Genomic DNA, 21,585 nt, shown 5'->3' with positions numbered 1-21,585 from the left:
GTTCAGTTTGTTCTGCTCTTTGGGCAATTTTAAAGATTCTCATTCCCCATTTTTCTTCTTTCTATCCATCTCTAAAATATGTTTGTCACATGACATTCCTGGTTGATTAGCAAGGAGGGTCTTGGTATAATGACATTCTGTAAAGGCAAGTGGTTTGTGATGCTCTCTATTAGGATATTGAAATGCAATGTTTTCAGTATTCGTATTAGCTTTTGAGTATGCTTTGAGGTGCTGCAGGAGTTTAATCAGCCTTCAAAAGGACCTTTGAGTGACCTAGTTCCAGAGCGGAGAAACAGGGATTTGCCACCTCCTTTTCAGAAATTATGTGAAGAGAAGGAATCAAATACACAAAACTTTTCAAATGAATCTGGAGCTGCTCTTGATCAAGCATTCCCAATCGACAATTTGGATGTATCCAGTTCGTCGGTGGAATATTCTTTTCCAGATGCAAGTGCTTATGTTCATGTAACAGGCCGGAAGAAGAAGTCGTCAATAGAGAGCATGTCATTAAATGAGGTATAATGGTTGTTAATAGCCTAGACTGGATCACTTTTGACAAATGGATACTGCTTATTTGCTGCTTCAGTACATCATGAATTTTAGGGTCATTATAAATATTATAAAGGATGAAAACATGATCATGTTCTGTCTTGTGACCATCCTCCTCAAGTGCAGATGAGGGATGAGATTTTAGAACTACAAACACGATATCAGGACTTGGAATGTGAACATGAAAATTTGGTTAGTATTCTTATGAGTTTATGTTTTTCATGATTACTTCATTAATTTGTTTTCCCTTTTTTATTTATCACTATATTGTGATACATTCGTATATCCCAATTTTTCCATGATGTTGTGTGCTCCAAACAGAGGAAAATTAAGAACTGTGAAACAGACGATTTGAAGAAACGGTTAGCCAAAGCTGAAGCTGCTGCAAATAAGCAACAAAAAGTCAATAAACTCCATCATGGACTATCAACAGATAGAAGAGGCAAGAGTTTAACTGGATGGGAATCAGAATCCATCATGATTAACAAACAGCTGGAAGATCAGGTAAATCTCAATACAATTTTGTTGATTGTAACATTTGTTGCCTTTTCCCTGCTGCTGTTTTGATTCCATAAGTTCCTTTTTTTTAGGTGAAAACTCTAGAGTTGGAAAAAGTTTTCATGCAGCGAGATTTAGATAGGCTAATGGAATTTGCCAAAGGAGAGAAAGAACAAGCAGAAAGGGCATTTGAAGAGGTATATTATGCTATCCTCCCCATTATTGGATCAATTAACCGAGCTAATTATACCAATAAAGGACTGTTGATTGGAAAATTTACTGAGCCTGAAATTCAGGCTGAAAATAGTCGTTGTTCCCTTTGTAAGTAGTTTGTCAGCATCAAATTGATCCGATTTATGGTTGTCTTATTTTGGAACCAGGATTTCTATTTATTCAAATGTGCTATAGCGAAGAATCAAAAATACATGCTATTGAGTAATGTCAGACTTAAGAGCTTGGTGATTAATGGTAGCCAGTGATAGTATTTCTACTGTTGGTTGAGATGCTTGTGGTATTTTTTTGTTCCTTGACATTCAGAAATACCTCTTGTCATTGTTTTACTTTGTTAGTTTTAGTTGTATGCTTAACATGAATTTTCCTTCTCATCCAAGGTATAAATGTAAGTGCTCATCTTTCTGATAGAGGGAAGCGAAATTTTTGAGGACACAATCAGATCCTGAAATACATAATAGTACTGGATTCCCCTATTGTTAAAATTGGCAACGAGGGCCAAATTCCATGTGGGTCACCTTATTTATGGCAGCTGATATTTTTCCTAGATTCCTCTTGTCGAGAGGTGTAGGATTGATCTAAAGATCATCCGATTCCGACAAGTGTTTATGGAGATATGAATTTATTTGTATTTACTTGACAAATTGTCAAGGTCGGCCAGCAGCTAAATGTGTGGCACACATGCCCAACAAATCATATAAGTACAAGTGAGGTTGATTCATTATCAACTCATCTTCTCTCTCCTCATCTTATTGGGCAAGCAAAGGAGCAGCTTCTCTCACACGTGCAAGAAGAAGAACAAATTAGGGCAGCGTTGACTGATTTAGGGCAGTGTTGACTTTTTTAGGGCTGCGTTGACCAAGTTTTGGGCTGTTTTATTGAGCGTTGACTATCGGTGATTGGTTAGGGCTGACCGCAGATTGTTGAACTTTGACTGCTGTTTTGACTGAGTATTGTGGATTGTTTTGGGCTGCTGAAGATAACTGTTGAAGACCGAGCTCTTCAAGTTGACTAGAAGTCAATCCGGCGCTGTTTTGACCAAGTTTGACTTTGCTGATTTAGGGTTTGCTGCTGCTGTTATAAAATTACAGAATTCTGAATTGTACCATTTCTCTCTGCTGAACTATTGAAGATTAAAGAAGAATTGATCAAAGGGTTTCCTTGAATTGGGGTTTGTCCATGGCTAGCCGCCACATCTTGTGTCTCTTTTCTTGGCTCGTTTTCTGTCGATCGTTTAATGTTCTATCTACACTTTACTTTATGTTTATGTGATTGCTAATCAGTGGCTAATAAAAAGATTTGAAGTAAACTGCTCTAAGCATAGAACATACCATAATTTAACACCTATTACTATTGTTTGAGTATTTCAAATGTAAAGCACTGAGCATTGAACTTGAATGATAAATCTGTTTTACATGTTTTACATTACTTCTGGTCAGCATATTTATAGCTATGTGTTTTTGCAATACTTTTAAGATCCTAACAACAATGTTGAGTATCAATTTGAATTGAGTTAGCAACTTAGTGACCTGGACCGGTAAATTTGCATCCAAATGAGCTGTGGTTGCATGACTACTCGTGCCCTATTACTGAGAAAATTATATTAATATCTACAAATTACCAGTAGACATCAAAGGGATTGGTATGTACAGAGATGCCAATGTCACTAGGATGGTAGCCCATAGCTAAATTTAGTGTATATCAAAATCAAACTTATCTGATATGCTGAGTGCCTTGTTAGGTGCAACTATATTCAGAATTGTATAAATTGAGTAATTTTACTCTAATGGAAACTGTATTTTAATTGCTGAAGATGGCTAGAAGTTCCAATGCTTGTTTCGTAGATGAAATAATCTCTGATAAATTGGATTAATCCCAATTAATCTTGAGGAAATCAACAAAATCATTATACAGACATAATCCCAATTATTTTATTTAACACTAGAGGTGCACCAAGGTTGGCCAAATTTTCCCGATTATTACTGATTATTTCCTGATTATTGCTGGTTTAATCCATTTGGGACCCTTGCTGATTAATTGTGGATTTCAATTATTTTTTCTATGGTTTGCTCATTAATGGCAGCCTACTCGAGTCTTATCTGAATATGGACTTGTTATGGTTTCTGGTTTAACTATTGAGGTCTTGGAAGATTCCAATTGCAATACATCTGTAACGAACAAGTTCATATACTTAGAGGAATGCTCTGATACCAATGAAATGAACAAGGTTCGTATACTCAACAATAATCTTCAGAATACTTCGAAGACAAAGACATCCATTGTAGGACAAGTAATGTATATTGAATAGTATATAAAGAATTGATGTGAGATGATTACAAATGAGGGTGAAGGCCTGCTTATATACTTCTTCACCAATGGTCATGTTATCTCTACATTAACTAATTACTAGTTAATTAATCATTATTTATTATTATTGTTGTTTACGTTATTTGTATTATTTTATATATATTTATTCATAACATTGCCTTCCTCTTCAAAAAGCTTTGTCTTCAAAGCTTACTGATGAAAATGCTTGATCTCTTTTTCTGTTTTGAGTGTCTTCTCATCTCAGAACTGTCATCTTCATTGATACAAGATGATATGATTCTCTAAGTGATAAACAAAATTGTTGCACTGAGAAAGGATCTGACCATCTTAAATCAATCTTTTGTGGAATCTTCTCGTTACTGGAAACTTGTGATGAATTGTTATCGCCGGATTGATTTGTGCACACTTCCAAATTCTTCAGAACATAAGTTTGTTGTTTATGTTCCGAGTGATACAGATTCGTAGATTGATTGAGATGTTTGTTCTTCTGATTCGAATGTAGATAAGGAGTTCTTTTGGTTTGTCTTTCCCTTATCATGTGTGTGGCAATATTTTGATTTACTTTAGGTGACAATGTTGCTGGGTTGGTTACAAAACCTTCACTTGGGATGTTCATTGTCTGAACTGCAACATCTAAGTGTCTTTTTTTCAATTGGCTTGTCTTCTTCTTGAATTGTGATATTCACTAGATCAATATTTATTCCTTTCTCTTCAACTTGGACTTCTACATTGGATGCTTCCTTCTCGATAAGTTGTTGTATCTTGTTTTCCAATGACTTCTTGTCCTTCTTAAGCTTCTTAATTTGCGTCAGAAATTTTTCGCTATGGTCTTTAAGCAGAGAAACTTCTTCACTTTTGTCAGCGACGATTTTGTCTATTTCTCTTTGCATATTTTGTAGTATTTTTACTATTGATTTGGGGTAGCATCGGATGTGCTCTAGCCATGAAAATTGTTGGAGATGCTAAAGCACATGAGATTTCCAAGACCCAAAAATGGTTTGGGGAAATTATGCTCGGTGAAAGAGATATTAAAATAATTAATATTTTTAATGGGTTCTTAAGTCTAAACCTAGGAAAATAAAAATATTAATGGGTATTAATATAAAACTGGGTTAGAAGGTTCTAAATGACATGGATCAAGCCAAATCTAATCTTAGCCATTGATTAGAGATTTAATCTCGGCCGTTGAAGACTCAACAGAAAAAGTATAAGAGGAGGCTTGAGGGTCAGTTGGAGATACACCAGAGTGATCAGTCAGTTCGATTTTCTAGAGCGGGGTTTGCTAAGAGAAATCGAACCAATGATCAGAGTTGTAGCGAGGGGCAATGAGTGCATAACAGAGAGGCAGAGATAGTGTTGGAATACCAACGCAAAGCCAGAAGGAGGCACGCAGAGGCCAGTAGTGACTGCGTAGAGGGCCTGCGTGAGTGACGCAGAGGCTGCAAAAGTGACGTTGAGGGCCAGAGAGGCTATGCAGGGCCTCAGAGGGCTGACGCAGAGGCCAAGAGGGTTGACGCTGAGCCTCAGAGAGGTGTTGGAGAGAGTTTCGTGGAGCAGACTTTTAGAATATCTGCTTCCGAAGAGAGGTATTACTGCCAGATAGATTTCTCTGTCGGGTGAGCCAGTTTGGCACCCAGTTGTACTCAAGAAAATCTGCTTAATAATAAAACCCTCAGAACTATTGCACCGGTTTTCCCAAGTTGGGTTTTTCCGGGGATGATTGTCCAAAAATAACAGTGTCCCTTGTGTGTTTGTCTATTTCTTTCAGTTGATGATTTGTAGATGGTTGAGATTGCATTGTGTTTATTTCAGTATTTATATGGTTAAATAACTTGTTCAGTAATTAAACAAGTAGGAGAAATAAACCAGATAGTGCAGGAAAATTTCTAACAGGTTAGACTTAGAAATTTCAACATGGTATTAGAGCATTGCAGATCATAGGAGAGCTGAAGGCACCAACTGAATCAGAGAATTTGCAGCAGAAACAGTTGTCTCGAGTGACAAAAGTTGTTCCTAAGCAGAAAGCAGCAGAGAAGGGGTGACGCAGAGGGCCTGCGTCATCAGTTTGAGCTAGAGAAGGTGCCAACGCAGAAGCAGTGAGAGGCTCATGAAGAGCCACGTCATCTTGCTCAGCCAAGTAGGAGTGACGTAGTTGGCTAGTGGAGCAATTCAACCACTGCCGGGATTGCACAAAGCCTAGAGGCTCAGTTCTTTCGTTGCTGGGGCATAGGAAGCTATGGGCATATTGTGGAGTTTGAAGCTGGTGGGGTGTTGTTGCTGTTGAGGCAGAACAATACCTAACGAGACAGAACCAAGGTAGAAGGGAGTCGCTACCTAGGCGGATTTCTAGCCAAGAAATCCAGATCAGTGTTGTAGGAGCAAAGGAGATCGGAGAGGTGCGATTCCACTGTTGGAAGAAGGATTTCCAGGAGGGAAATTGAGACTCAGAGGGAGTCTAGAAGAGAACTTCTAGGAGGGAAGTAGAGACTTAGAGGGAGTCGAAGAGAGAACTTCCAGGAGGGAAGTAGAGACTCAGAGGAGTCGAAAAGAAGAGCAGAGATGGCCATGAATAGATTGAGGGATCAGGATAGGCTAGACGGGGCGTCCAACTTTGTCATTTGGAAGGCCAAGATCCTGTTTGTTCTAAATAGACATCGTATCAAGGCCTTCGCCTTAAGAACCGTGGCTATCCCAGTCAACCCAGCTGATAACGAAAAGTATGAGGATGCGATGGCCAAAGCAAAGTGCATAATCATTGATGGGGTCAAGGATCATGTAGTTCAACATATTGCCGAGAAGAATACAACAAAGGAAATGTGGGACACCTTGACGACATTGTATCAGGGCACTTCCATGCAAAGGAAGATGCTACTGGAGAATCAACTGCGGTTGTATCAGATGTAGAAGGGGGAGCAAATAGATCACTTTCTCTAATTTCCATTGGGGCCACGCCGGATCAGGAGGGGCGAACTAATTTCCATTGGGACCACGCCGGATCAGGATTTAATGGTGAGGACTACCCTGAATGAAGTCTCCGAGGAGTGGGAGACATTCGTCCAAAGCATTTTGGGTAGAGCGAATCTTCCAGATTGGGAAGAACTGTGGGAAGCTCTTCGCTAAGAAGTGATCAGACGACTGACCAAGGCGAGAAGTAGCAGAAAAGGAGCTCAGGCCAAGAAAGAGGAGGAAGAGGATGCAACTCTGGCATCTGCAGGGCAACAAGGGAAGAGGAAGAAAAACGACCTCTCCAAGATCAAGTGCTTCAATTGTGGGGAGCTGGGTCATTATGCAACCTAGTGTCCTAGGAATAAGAATAAGGGAGAGGCGTGTGATTCTAAGGCAGAGAAGGAGGTAAAGGATGATGACGATTGTGCCATGAGTGCTCATGTACCTCTAGAGAAGAGGTGGGGTGACATCGAGCTGTAGTCAGGAGGACTACAGGAGATGAGGGGCAAGATCCTTGAGGTACCCAAACTCTTGGATCATATTCGGCTATGGGAGCCCCGAAGTGACAGTAGCAGGATGGCAGATGTCGGTAGAAGCGGATGCAGATGGAGCGGCAGACAATGCTAGAGTGCAGTAGTCCCTGGTAGCGCAGAGAGGGTTGCAGCAGTGCGAGAGGCACAAAGGAGGTTGCAGCAGTGCAGGAAGGCACAAAGGTGTTTGCAGCGGTGTGAGAGGCACAAAGTTTGTTGCAGCAGCGCAGAGGCAACAAAGGGAGCACATGATAGCAACAGAGAGAGCTTCAACATCAGGAGGGTTTCTAGCCTGACAAGGATGTCAGTAGTTGGGTAGATCAATTACCATCATCTCAATAACTGAGTTGCAATGCAACGGTAGCAATGGTAGTGCTATAGGCAACACGATGCAACATGAGGAGAGAGGGCTGCGGTGCAGATGTAGTGTTGGGAGAAAGGACCAACAACAACACGGATGTAGAGGGAGTTGTCGTACAGATGTAGTAGCGGCAGTGGTAGAGCCATGGGTAGCAGTACATGATGCAGTAGTGCAGAGGATGTTGGGCAGCAAGGCCAAACATCAACACAGGTACCCGTGCCGGATGATCATGGTGATGCTTAGTGATGGAGTATTACTAGAGCACATTCCTCGCTAAGAGGGAGTGTTGATTTTGGGTAGCATCAGATGTGCTCTAGCCATGAAAATTGGTGGAGAGGCTAAAGCACATGAGATCTCCAAGACCCAGAAATGGTTTGGGGAAATTATGCCCGGTGAAGGAGATATTAAAATAATTAATATTTTTAATGGGTACCTAAGTTTAAACTTAGGAAAATAAAAATACTAATGGGTATTAATATAAAACTGAGTTAGAAGGTTCTAAATGACATGGATCAAGCCAAATCTAATCTTAGTTGTTGATTAGAGATTTAATCTCGGCCATTGAAGACTCAACAGAAAAAGTATAAGAGGAGGCTTGAGGGTCAGTTGGATACACACTAGAGTGATTAGTCAGTTTGATTTTCTAGAGCGGGGTTTGTTAAGAGAAATTGAACCAGTGATCAGAGTTGCAATGAAGGGCAGTGAGTGCATAACAGAGAGGCAGAGATAGTGGCGGAATACCAACGCAGAGGCAGAGAGGCAAACGCAGAGCCAGAAGGAGGCACACAAAGGCCAACAATGACTGCGTAGAGGGATTGCGTGAGTGACGCAGAGGCTGCAAAAGTGATGTAGAGGGCCAGAGAGGCAGCACAGAGCTTCAGAGGGCTGACTCAGAGACTAGGAGGGCTGACACTGAGCCTTAGAGAGGTTCTGGACAAAGCTTCGTGGAGCAAACTTTCAAAATATCTGCTTCTGAAGAGAGGTTTTACTACCAGATAGATTTCTTTGTCCGGTGAGCCACTTTGGCACCCAGTTGCACTCAAGAAAATTTGCTTAATAATAAAACCCTCAGAACTGTTGCACTGGTTTTCCCAAGTTGGGTTTTTCCGGGGACGATTGTCCAAAAATAATGGTGTCCCTTGTGTGTTTGTCTATTTCTTTCAGTTGATGATCTGTAGATGGTTGAGACTGCGTTGTGTTTATTTCAATATTTATATGGTTAAATAACTTGTTCAATGATTAAACAAGTAGGAGAAATATACCAGATAGTGCAGGAAAATTTCTAATGGGTTAGACTTAGAAATTTCAACATTTACCTTCTTGAAAAATTATTTTTGAAATTTCTTGTATGTCTTCTGGTGTTCTTGAATTTGGCTTCAATGTAACATGTTGTAGTGTTATTTTCTTTTTTTTGTATGAAAATGTCAAAAACTTCTTTTTCGTATTTAGGATGAAGGACCCTAGAGTTTCCATCCAGGGTGAACCCAAAATAATGTCACCTTGATTGTTCCATGGGGTTTGAAGTTAACTACGAATTGTGATATGAATATATAATCTCCAATGTTTAATTGTAAACTGGTTATGTCATATTTTTTGTTGTCATAGCAATCTAATTTTTCGATTATATTTGACTTGGGAGTCACTAATTGGTTTGCAATTTTAGGCTTTATATAATTTTTATCTTCGGCAAGTGAGATAGTAATAGTAACATCTTTCCTTGCAATAGGCCCTTAAATTCTAAATAGCATTGAAGCATAATTACATGAGGTTTCCCGAAATCTTTTTCCTTCATTTCAAGATTAGAATCTGTTCTTTTATCTTCAATGGTTGGCTCCATTTTCTTTTGTTGATATTTTTACATGAACAATATTTTAACGTCATTAAGAACTAGCCCTTTTAATATATATATTTTTATAATTCTTTTTATACTTCAAAACTTTTTTTTTTTTTTTTAAATCTTTACTCAATTCAATTTGACACATTTAAACTTAATAATTTTCCTTGATACTTTTAATATTTTTAAATATTCTAAATTCTCCTTTAATAACTTCAAATTGGAGCTTGGAACTAATTGGTATCTCCTTATTGTCTTCACAAATTCCAATTCTTTTATCTTTAAAATACCCTCTTTCTTACTTAAACTTTTGTATAAAAAGATAGAAGATATAATTATTTTTATAGTGTTTTATCTTAATACCCTTTTATAATATATATTGAACCAAATAAATATGCTTAATTATATAAACCACGAGTTCTGTTTCCCTGTGATTGTGTCAACTTGAACAGGCTTGATTTTCTTTTTAACTATCTTGACTAATCAATTCTTATAGGGGTGCAACCGTTGGATTGGCCACGTTCTTAATGCCCCAAGGCTTGATGAATGTCAATGCTCAATGGCAGCTCTTGCCTTGATAAGAGTCTATTGAATCGAAAAGCGTTTCAAATTAAAGAAAAAGCGACATGGTCTACTGAACAATATATTCTGCAATGATTCACAACGATCTATTTGGCGGTTGGAACGATGGATGCCTACGGTTCGCGTCTGCTTGGACGACGACAAAAATGTGATAGAAGGATGGTGGGTGGTTGGCAGAATGCGTGTAGCGACAATGGAAGGCGATCACAACTCAACAGAAAGGGTGGATGCATGAGTCGGAGGCAGGAAAGGCAATCTGGCACCGTGGTGTTCTATCGTCTATGACTTGTTGGGTGTGGAGTTTGATTATCTTCTTTATTTAGAGGTATCGCCACATTGGACCCCAGTTTTTAATGTGGCGGCAATGCCGCCCGTAAAATGTACGCTACAAGGGGGGTCTAGGGGTGGCGGCTGCGATCTTTGGGAGCCCCCCCTGGAGGAGGATCGGGGGCAGCGCTCTCGAAGCTAGAAATAGTTGTAAAATTGCCTTCTAAAATGTTGTAATTTCGTAGTCAATCTGGGCCATTCATTAGGCGGGGATCTGATAGTAGAAGTTATGTTTAATTTAGGGTTTTTTGTCCTAGAGGGCAACCCCTCGCTATATATGAGAGAATTGTATTGCGTTTATGTAGATCTATATTCTGAGTGAGAAAGAGAGAGGAGATTGTGTGAGAGTGAAGAGGGAATTACAACGGATCTGCTGTAGGTTGTATCTCTTCAGTTTGCTGGATAATATAAAAGGAAGGACTGGCTGTTTCTCTGTGGACATAGCCCAAATTGGGTGAACCACATATATTTGTGTCTCTCTTGTTTTATGTGTTTTCTGTGTTTATATTTCTGCAATATATTTTATGTGTTCCATTGCTCTGTAATATATAATTTTCTAACAACTGGTATCAGAGCCGAAGGTCTATTTGGCTGATAAAATCGCAGGAGAGAAGGGTTCCTGGTTCGAGTGGGAGCAATGGCGGAAGATGGTAGGTTTAGGGTCGAAAAATTTAACGGCCAAAACTATTAGCTGTGGAATATGCATATGGAAGATTATCTGTATCAGAAAGATCTGTACCTACCATTGAGCGGAAAGACAAAGAAGTCAACGAGTATGACAAACACAGAATGGGATATTCTCGACAGAAAGGCACTTGGAACAATATGGCTGTGCCTAGCGTTGCGACAACCTTTAATATTTCAAAGGAAACGACAATAGAGGGTTTAATGTCGACATTGGCCAAATTATATGAAAAACCTTCGACCTCAAATAAGGTATTTCTTATGAAGCGTTTATTTAATATGAAGATGTCGGAAGGTGGATCTATTGCTGATCATTTAAATGAATTTAATGCAGTAACCAGTCAGTTAAGTTCTGTAGGGGTAACTTTTGATGATGAAGTTAGGGTTTTGTTATTTCTGTGCTCATTGCCAGAAAGTTGGAATGGTTTAGTTATGGCAATTAGTAACTTTGTCTCTGGATCTAGTAATTTAAAGTTTGATGATGTTGTCAGTGCAATCTTTAGCGAGGAAATGCGACGGAAAAGCTTCGGTGAAATATCAGGGAATGCTTTGATTGCAGAGACTAGGGGAAGAAAAATGGAAAGAGGAAAAAGCCCAGGATATCGCAATAAGTCAAGGAAAGGCAGATCCAAGTCCAAATCGGGGATAGTGTGCTGGAAATGTGGGAAGAAAGGACACCTGAAAAAAGACTGCAAGTCTTGGAAGGGAAAAGGAGACGCGCAACAAGAAAACAATCATGAAGCGAATGTGACAGGTGATGTGTTGCAAGATGCTTTGATTCTTTCATTAGAAAATATTATTGATGCTTGGGTGGTAGATTCAGGGGCCTCATTCCATGCCACACCTGATAGGAAACATTTTCATGATTATGTTCAAGGAGATTTTGGACAGGTTCGATTGGGTGATGATAAACCCTGTAAAATCATTGGAATGGGTACAATTTTCATAAAACAACAGAACGGAAATCAATGGCTATTGAAGGAGGTAAGGCATGTTCTAGATCTGAAGAAAAATATAATTTCAACAGGGCAGTTGGGAGGTGAAGGTTGTGTAACTACTTTTATAGATAAAATCTGGAAGGTCACTAAAGGAGCCCTGGTAATAGAAAAAGGAGAAAAGGTTGGTACATTGTATTTATGCAATGGTATTTCTAATTCTGTTAATGCTTTAACCTCTACAGGAGAAGATACGACATTGTGGCATCATAGGCTCGGGCACATGAGTGAGAAGGGGATGCAGATTCTTCACTCAAGAAATTTGTTGCCAGTTTTGAAGCATGTTGATTTAAAATTATGTGAGAATTGTGTTTATGGAAAACAGAAGAGAGTCAGATTCCTCAGAGTTGGGAAAGAAAAGAAGAGCGAAAAATTAGAGCTTGTGCATACAAATGTATGGCGACCTGCTCAGGTATCATCTCTCGGTGGATTTCGTTATTATGTTACTTTTATTGATGATGCAACCTGAAAAACCTGGATTTATTGTATTCGAAATAAATCTAATGTATTTGATACTTTCAAGAAATGGAAAGCTTTGGTTGAAAATGGGACAAGAAAAAGGTTGAAGTGTCTCAGATTGGACAATGGAGGTGAATATTGCAACAAAGAGTTTGATAGCTACTGTTCAGAGAATGGAATTCGCAGAGAAAAGACAGTTCCAAGAACACCACAAGAAAATGGTGTGTCAGAAAGGATGAATAGGACAATCATGGAGTGTGCAAGGTGCATGAGATTGCATGCAGGATTGCCTTTACAATTTTGGGCAGATGCTGTAGATATTGTTGTTTACCTAATAAACAAAGGACCTTCAAGTTCCTTGGATGGTGGTATTCTAGAGGAGGCATCGACAGGTAAAAAGGTAAACTACTCATTTTTAAAGACTTTTGGTTGTGAAGCCTTTGTTCACATTAATAAAGAAAATAGAAGAAAGCTTGAGGCAAAATTAAAGAAATGTTCCTTTATTGGATATGGTGTTAACGGTTTTAGTTATCGCTTTATGATTATGAAAAACACAAAATCATTAGAAGCATAGATGTCATATTCAATGAAAAGGTTTTGTATAAGGATCAACTGTAGGAAAAGAAACAGGAAAAAGAAAACAGAGAATACACAGTGCTTGATGAGATCACAAAAAAAGTGATGGTGCCTGAAAATCATAATGATCAACAACCAGAACAACAATAGCAACCACAACAACAACAAGCACCTCAAACACCTGAAAGTGGTGTTAGAAGATCTACCAGGATAAGTAGACCCCCTGAATGATACTCTCCTTCATTATATTATGTATTGTTGACTGATTCTAGTGAACCAGAATGTTATGAAGAAGCAGTGCAGGTAGAAACCAGGAAGAAGTGGGAGCAAGCCATGAAAGAATAGATAGACTCCTTAGCACATAACCAGACTTGGGACTTAGTCAGGTTGCTTGCAGGTAAAACAACATTGCAGAATAAATGGGTTTACAGGTTGAAGGAAGAAGATGGAGGTAGAAAAAAGTATAAAGCTAGACTTGTGGTGAAGGGGTTTGCACAGAAAAAGGGTATAGACTTTGATGAAATATTTTCTCTTGTTGTTAAAATGACTTCAATCAAAACTATTTTAAGTCTAGTAGCAACTGAAGATTTGCATCTTGAGTAGTTAGATGTAAAGACAACCTTTCTCCATGGGGATTTGGAGGAAGAGATATATAGGCATCATACATAAGGATATGAGATAAAAGGGAAGGACAAATTAGTGTGCAGGTTAAAGAAGAGTTTGTATGGCTTAAAACAGGCTCCAAGGCAGTGGCATCTAAAAATTGACAGGTTTATGTCTGAACAAGGTTATACTAGATGTCACTCTGATCATTGTGTTTATCACAAAAGGAAAAATGATGGTAGCGATATTATATTGTTATTGTATGTAGATGACATGCTTGTTGCAGGTTCTAATATGCAGGAAATAAATGTGCTCAAAAAAAAATTGGCAAACTCATTTGCAGTGAAGGATTTGGGTGCTGCAAAAAAAATCCTTGCTATGAGAATAACTAGAGAGTCGAGACAGGAAGAATCACAAATTAACATTGTCTCAGAGTGAGTACATACAAAAGGTGTTGAAAAGGTTTAATATGTAGAATGCAAAACCAGTTAGTATACCTTTTGCTAGCCCTTTCAAACTAAGTAAGGAAATGTGTCCCAAGATTCAGGAAGAAATGGATTATATGTCTAAAGTTCCATATGCATCAGCAGTTGAAAGCTTAATTTATGCAATGGTCTGCACAAGGCCTGATATTGCACATGTAGTGGGAGTTGTAAGCAGGTACATGAACAATCCAGGAAAGAACATTGGATGACAGTGAAGTGGATTCTCAGGTATTTGAGAGGTACCACAAATCAAGCATTATGCTTTGGTGGTTCAAACATTGCTCTACAGGGATATGTTGATGCAGATATGGTGGGTGATAGAGATAATAGGAGGAGCACCACAGGGTATGTGTTTACTGTAGGTGGAACAATTGTCAGTTAGGTCTCAAAACTGCAAACTGTTGTTGCACTCTCAACAACGGAAGCTGAGTATGTTGCTGCTATAGAGTCTAGTAAAGAAATGATCTGTTTACAAAGGTTTCTGGATGAATTGGGTAAGAAGCAGGAGTTGGGCAGGTTGTATAGTGACAGCCAGAGTGCCATACATCTTGCAAAGAACTCTGCATTTCATTCCAAGACTAAACATATACAACTCAAGTACCATTTCATACGGTCAGCATTGGAAGATGGACAGTTGAAGCTGGAAAAGATACACACTAGCCAAAATCCTGCAAATATGTTAACAAAAGTTGTAACCAGGGAGAAACTGAGATTCTGCTCGATTTCAATTGGTCTTCAAGTATGATGAAGAAGACGAGAAACAACTAGGTCCAAAGTGGAGTCATTGTCCAACAAATGAAGCGGTGGTGGAGTTGCTATAATCAGTCTCCAAGTGGGAGATTGTTGGGTGTGGAGCTTGATTATCTTCTTTATTTAGAGATATCACCACATTGGACCCCAGTTTGTAATGTGGTAGCAGTGTCGCCCGTAAAATGTACGCTGGAAGGGGGGTCCAGAGGGAGCGGCTGCGATTTTTGGGAGCCCCCCCCTGGCGGGGGATTAGGGGTAGCGCCCCCGAAGCTAAAAATAGATGTAAAATTTCCTTGTAAAATGTTGTAATTTCGTAGTCAATTTGAGCCGTTAATTAGGCGGAGATCTAACGGTAGAAGTTATGTTTAATTTAGAGATTTTTTGCCCTAGAAGGCAACCCCTCGCTATATATGAGGGAATTGTATTGCATCTATGTAGATCTATATTCTGAGCGAGAAAGAGAGGAGATTGTGTGAGAGCGAAGAGGGAATTACAACGGATCTGCGGTAGGTTGTATCTCTTCAGTTTGCTGGATAATATAAAAGGAAGGATTGGCTGTTTCTCCGTGGACGTAGCCCAAATTGGGTGAACCACGTATATTTGTGTCTCTCTTGTTTTATGTGTTTTCTGTGTTTATATTTCTGCAATATATTTTATGTGTTTCATTGCTCTGTAATATATAATTTTCTAACACGACTGCTAGAGGGTACTTCGGTGCTCTGTCGGGGCTGGCAGTGTCACGACGTCAGACCGTGGAGACTTGTCAAGATTGAGTCAACAGTTCCTTTTTTCCCCTTTTTTGGGTTATGACTTGGTATATATATTTTTATTTTTTTATATATATTGATTTTTTTTTTCTTTCTAATTTTTTTTATTCCTTTTTTCACTATATACAATTTTTTTCTTTTGTATATTTTGAATATTTTTTTCTTTAATTTTTTTGACTTTTTTTTTTTAATATACATATTTTTTTCTAATACTAAATATATATGTATATTTTTCTTTTTTAGTTTGTTAAATATATATATTTTTAATTATATGGCCAAAGGCCTGACGACAAAATGGAGAACCTCCAATACTGTGTAGTGAAACACTTTGATTACGAGGACAACAAAGTTGACATAAATTGATGTCCAAAGGCCAAATCATAGTGGTTCTCCGTGCTACGGTTGAGGGACTAGAGGATCGAACAATTTTGATACCAATGTAACAAACAAAGTTCATATACTTAGAGGAATGCTCTGCTATCAATGTAACTAACAAGGTTCATATACGCAGCAATAAGCTTCAGAATATTTCGAAGACAAAGACATCCATTGTAGGACAAGTAATGTATATTGAACAGTATATAAAGAATTGGTGTGAGATGATTACAAATGAGGGTGAGGGTTTGCTTATATACCTATGCAGATATCTCTTCACCAATGATCATGTCTTTAGGGACATACATCTTTATTAACTAATTACTAGTTAATTAATCATTATTGTTTACATTATTTATATTATTTTATATATATTTATTCATAACAGCGTCTTGTGTCAGAAGCAGCTATGATGCTATCAATTCTTTTTCTTTCTGTGCGAATGGTTTCTTAAGTGGTTATGCAATTGCATACGATTTTGTTCATTTTCCTGTTGACTATTTCTATAATATAATATCCATGCACTTGATAAGTTAATTTTGGCTAATGTTATTTTTATTGCCATTAAAGCTAGTAGGAGGATGCTGTTCGTGATGTGTTTGGCGATCAGACACTCTGACATCTTGACCACAAAACTTCTTTGTCACTTTGGCATGTATAGTTCTTTGGAAGAAAAGATGAATATGCAAAATTATGAAAGGCCTTCCTTGGAATGCATTGCGGCTTGCTTGAAATGTGAATTATAAAGTTTCTGAATTTTTCAGTTTCTTTCTGTTATCTGATAGGGGTTCCGTCAGATCTGAATAAATATTTGAATTTATGTCAGATTCTCGCTGATATATGCTATTGTTTCTACGAATTCTAAGCTAGACTAAATCGGTTTGCATGGGTCAGTTTTATAAATATCTTGATAACTAAATGCATATCATGGTTATGGTGTGAAATTAGTAGGCAATCTTAAATGCAAATAACTTGCTTATTATATTATTTTGTGCAAAAGTGATGGAATGGTATTTTTGGTTGCTGAAAATCCCTTTTCTTGTCACTGTATATTTATTGTAAGATCTATCTATTTCTCTTGTTCATAGTGGTTTTGTTTGAAAAGAAAGTGGTTTTGAATGCCATTTTGGGTTATTATTCAGGTAATAGTGTCAGCTGTCATACTATTTTGAGGAACTTGCTTTTTGGTTGAGGCTGTCATTCTGTAAATCCATGATTGAAATAAAATTTTATATCTTTGAATAGCTTCAACAAGAATTTAGAGTAGCTGAAGAGGAGTCTGCAAGGCATAAGGAACATCTTGATTCTGCACTGGCTACAATCCAGTTACTTCAGGTATGCATTCTTTTCGTTTGATGTGTGCTTTTCATTCTTGATATAAATCGGTTTATGATAGTTCATTCTCTTTGTATTAGTATCTTTACTTTTTGAATGAATATGTTCATTTGTATGGATATCTGTTTACTCTATGCAATGAATTGCTTTTGCATTAAGCTGGACTACAGGAAATTTGTTTTTTGTTTCATTTGATTAAATATGGCAGAAGGAGAAAGAAGAGATCTTGGATAAAATAGTGCCTGAATTTCATGACCTGAGAATGGAGATGGAATCTCTGAAGGTTACTACAGATGAGGTACAGTCCGTGGCAGGTGACACCATCCAAGTACTTTCTAGTGCAACAAAATTGGTCCAGGTATATTTTTCTTATAATATCTTTATATGAGTTTGTGCTTGTAATGCAAGACAACTGATCTTTATTTTTGTTTTTCAAGAATTGCTTGGAAGGTAGTTGCTAGAATATTCTTTTATGGCATAGGTATTTTTTGAAGATTTAATATGTGTTATTGTTATGTGTGTATGCACAATAGCTTTACTGAACACAATATTTATCAGATTAGCTGTTTTTAAAAATGCATCATATATTTCTTGCATGTTGACATTGAAAAAATGTGGAAGTTCCTGTTTGAGCTATAATTCTCTCAACAATGTGCTGACTAATCATTAATATTAGGATCCTTGAATGAATTTGAAAGACATTCGTTTTTGGTGTTAACCGGTCATTAACATCTTAAGTGGTTTACTTACATTTTCATGTTATATGGTAGCACTGAACTATTGTTCCTATAGATGGCAAGGAATTAGGGGAATGAGAGAAGTTCGTAAATTTGCGGTCTTTTCACACTTGAGATACATTATGGAGGGAGTTGTAGACAATGCTGTGATCATTTTGGGAAGGATTTCCAAAAATGATGTCAAAAGAATTGATGGGCATTACATCACAAACAAGGATTATGAAACTATTGGGCACTGAAGGCTAACAAGTGTTGACTGTCTTGCATTCTCGAACCATGCAAACTGATATGTTTTGAGATGTGGTGTGGCAGGATGGTATAATGTACTAATTAGATGCTCAGAATCTTGGTTCTTTGACTAACATTATTTGAGATTTATGAAGACAGCTATTGTTCAACTAAGTGTTTATTGATTGCTTGTAGATAAGTTAAGATAAATATATCCTTTAGGATGAAGCACTTCGTTATCTTGATCCACGAGGTTGAATGCATATTTCATTCAACCATTTTCAACAAGTGGAGGGCTCAACTGCCCAACAATAGCATTGATTACTATATGCCATCTAGATGTGCCACAAGGTGACTGTTACCTATCCATATACATGGGTAACCCTTGGAGAAATTTTTTCTCCTAAAAATGCAAATTCCAGCCAAATTCCTGATATGATCCACAAATAGCAGCCTCAGTTGCCTCATGCCCATTGTATTGTCAGCTTGTCCACTTGACTGGCCTATTCATCCGATGAAGGTGGGATCATCTTGTTGAGAAATCAATAGGGCAGCAAATTAGGATTGATTTCTCTATCTTGATAATTGCTTGTGAATATGTGTTGGCTTCTTATTATTTTTATTATGTTCTCTTCGTCAAACAATTACCAAAACATAAACCATGAAGACCACAAAAGACAATGAACACAAGATATAGGCTCCAAGCGGGCAAAACCCCACAAGGGGGAAAACCTGACCAATCTTCTCTTCTTATAGAATCAGATAAAAGTGAAAAATCCAAAGCTGAAAAACCAAGACCAAGACCAAGACCTCCCACAAGACCCAAGTCAGCCCTCCTTCAAACCTTCCTCAACCAAGTCAACAATAGTCAAAGCTTTTCAAATCTGGTCAAATTGTGATTTTCGGCCCCTGCAATAGATTTGCAATTTTCAGTGCCTGCAACTCTAAAATTTTGCACGTGTGACAGAAATTAGGGCAGAAACTTCGCATGTGTGGCAAAATTCTCTCTCCTTTGACCTTTGCTCTCTCTCCTTTGACTTTTGCTCTTTTCTTGTCTTTCGCTAGTTTGATCTGTTGATTTGGGGTAGCATCGGATGTGCTCTAGCCTGTTGGGTTGTGTTATATTCTTTCCACGACTAGCCCACATAGTTTACGGGGGGATTAGAGGGGGGCAGTTAGCCCCCCTCTACGGGGTCTAGGGCAGCGCCTCGGGGAAATTTTTTTTGGACCCTATATTAGGTTGGGCGAACCTACCTATGGTTTTGTGTATGGTTTTCGCACATGGTTTTGAACGCGATGATTTTCGGTCCATGGTATTGGATGCTTCGGCATGTATAAATATGTATTGTAACATTGAAAAGAATATAATGAAAAATCAAGCTGGTAGTCCCGGTTTTGGGATCAAGGAGAAAATCTCTGTGTATATGTGTTTTATGTGTTATGCTCTCGCATTGTTTATTTTCTATGTTTTAGAATTCGTATGCAGGTAATTTCTGTATGGGGTTAAAACCTACATTTGGTATCAGAGCTGTTTTGGCTTCAAGGGGACGCCTTTGTCGTTTAGGGGTTTCGCTCGGGCCTGTGGTAGACCCTGTTCAGTGGGAGATCTGCGGGATCGATTCTGGTGGTGAAAGATGGCGAACAGTGGAAAGATAGAGATCGAGAAATTTAATGGTCAGATTTTTGAGTTGTGGAAACTTAAGATGGAGGATCTGTTGGTGGATAAAAATCAATGGATCGCGGTAGATTCGGGTACTAAACCAACGGGAGTGTCCTATGAAGAATGGAAGAAGTTGGATCGGAAGGCAAAGAGCACAATACGATTGTGTGTCTCAGATTTAATATTGCTGAATGTATTAGGGGAAGCTACGACTAAGGCTTTGTGGGACAAGTTAGGGACTTTGTACCAATCTAAGTCTCTGGTGAATAAACTGTTCCTACGAAAAAAACTGTATAACCTGAGGATGAAAGATGGAGGCTCGATGACAGAGCATCTGAACGCATTTAATACTGTGGTAAGTCAGTTATTATCTGTTGATATTAAAATTTCAGATGAAGATAAGTGCATCAGTTTGTTGTGTTCTCTACTAGATTCGTGGGATAGTTTGGTTATTGCAATAGGTAGCAATGCAATTGCCTTGCAGTTTGATGAAATAGTCTCATCTTTGCTGACGGAGGAGATGAGATGGAAAAATATGGAGAGCCAGAATGGTGATGCCTTGTCTGTACGAGGACGGTCGCAGAACAGAAACAAAAATAAGTCATCGAGTAGGAGATCTAAATCTAGAGGGAGATCTAAATCTCTAGGAAAATTTGTAAAGGTGGTTTGCTGGAAATGCAGAAAGGAAAGGCACTACAAAAGGGACTGTAAACCTAAAGCTCCTAACAAAGGAAAGGGATCCGATGATGCTCCTTCTGCAAAGGCGAAAACCACCTCCGATGAAGGTGGGGATGTGTAGTTGGCTTCTTCAAGTTCACATGTAGATCATGAAGCATGGTTGATTGACTCAGGTGCATCCTTTCACTTCACTCCCCATAGAGAGTGGTTCTGCGAGTATGAGAAATACGATGGTGGTGATGTCTTCCTAGAGGATGCTAGGAAGGCTAGAATCGTTGGTCGCGGAAAAGTAAAGTTGAAGTTGCAAGGTGGAAGGGTTAGAACACTTCCGGGTGTTTTGCATATTCCTGCATTGGCTAGAAATCTGATTTCTGTAAGCACGTTGGATGATGCAAGTGTAAAAACAGTGTTCGAGAAGGATACCTACAAGATGGTTCGGGAGCACTGGTATTGATGCAGGGAGCTCGGATTGGAACTTTGTACAAGCTGCAAGGTAGCACTGTTGTTGATGGGTGCAACAGTTCTGTGGTTCCTGAAAGTGGAGTAGAAAATCTAGTGGTCTCTGGAGAGAAGACCATGCTGTGGCATCAAAGGCTTGGACATATTGGGGAGAAGGGCCTTCGAATATTTCATGTTAAAGGTATGGTAGAAGGTATGAGTAATAACTCTCTGGATTTTGATTTCTGTGAAAATTGTGTATATGGGAAGTAGAATCGAGTGAGTTTCCCCTCTAGTGGTAAGAGGGCGAAACAAATATTAGAGCTTGTGTACAATGATGTGTTTGGACTTGTGAAGTTTCCATCATTGGGTAAGTCTGTGTACTATGTATAATTTATAGATGATTTCTCAAGGAATACATGGATATATTTCCTTAAGAAGAAATATGAAGTCTTTGACAGGTTTAAAGAATTTAAGGCTCTGGTGGAAAACCAGACAGAGAAGAAGATAAAGGTGTTGAGGTCAGATAACGGTGGAGAGTTTTGCAGCAAGGAATTTGAAGCATTTTGTAAGAAGTGTGGTATAGCACTGCAGAAGACTACTCCATACACACTTGAGCAAAATGGAGT

At 38.5% G+C, this 21,585-nt stretch overlaps 1 protein-coding gene across 3 annotated transcripts in view; it reads left to right on the top strand.

Annotated features, from left to right (window-relative positions):
• Positions 1 to 21,585, top strand: part of LOC149260784 (kinesin-like protein KIN-7O) — a 314,791-nt gene that overhangs the window by 104,517 nt on the left and 188,689 nt on the right. For all 3 annotated transcript variants that reach the window (XM_089421110.1, XM_089421112.1, XM_089421115.1), the window contains exons 15-20: positions 238 to 516; positions 676 to 741; positions 871 to 1,053; positions 1,140 to 1,244; positions 17,126 to 17,215; positions 17,424 to 17,573. In XM_089421110.1, coding sequence (XP_089277236.1) covers positions 238 to 516; positions 676 to 741; positions 871 to 1,053; positions 1,140 to 1,244; positions 17,126 to 17,215; positions 17,424 to 17,573 — 873 coding nt within the window. The remainder of the gene's footprint in view (positions 1 to 237; positions 517 to 675; positions 742 to 870; positions 1,054 to 1,139; positions 1,245 to 17,125; positions 17,216 to 17,423; positions 17,574 to 21,585) is intronic.

The sequence above is a fragment of the Pinus tabuliformis genome, chromosome 6 (assembly GCF_031772625.1).
Source record: "Pinus tabuliformis cultivar Carrire ecotype Pingquan chromosome 6, CPIR1, whole genome shotgun sequence".
Lineage (NCBI taxonomy): Eukaryota > Viridiplantae > Streptophyta > Pinopsida > Pinales > Pinaceae > Pinus > Pinus tabuliformis.
The sequence above is the reverse complement of the archived record's forward strand: the minus strand, read 5'-3'. Positions and strand labels throughout refer to the sequence as shown.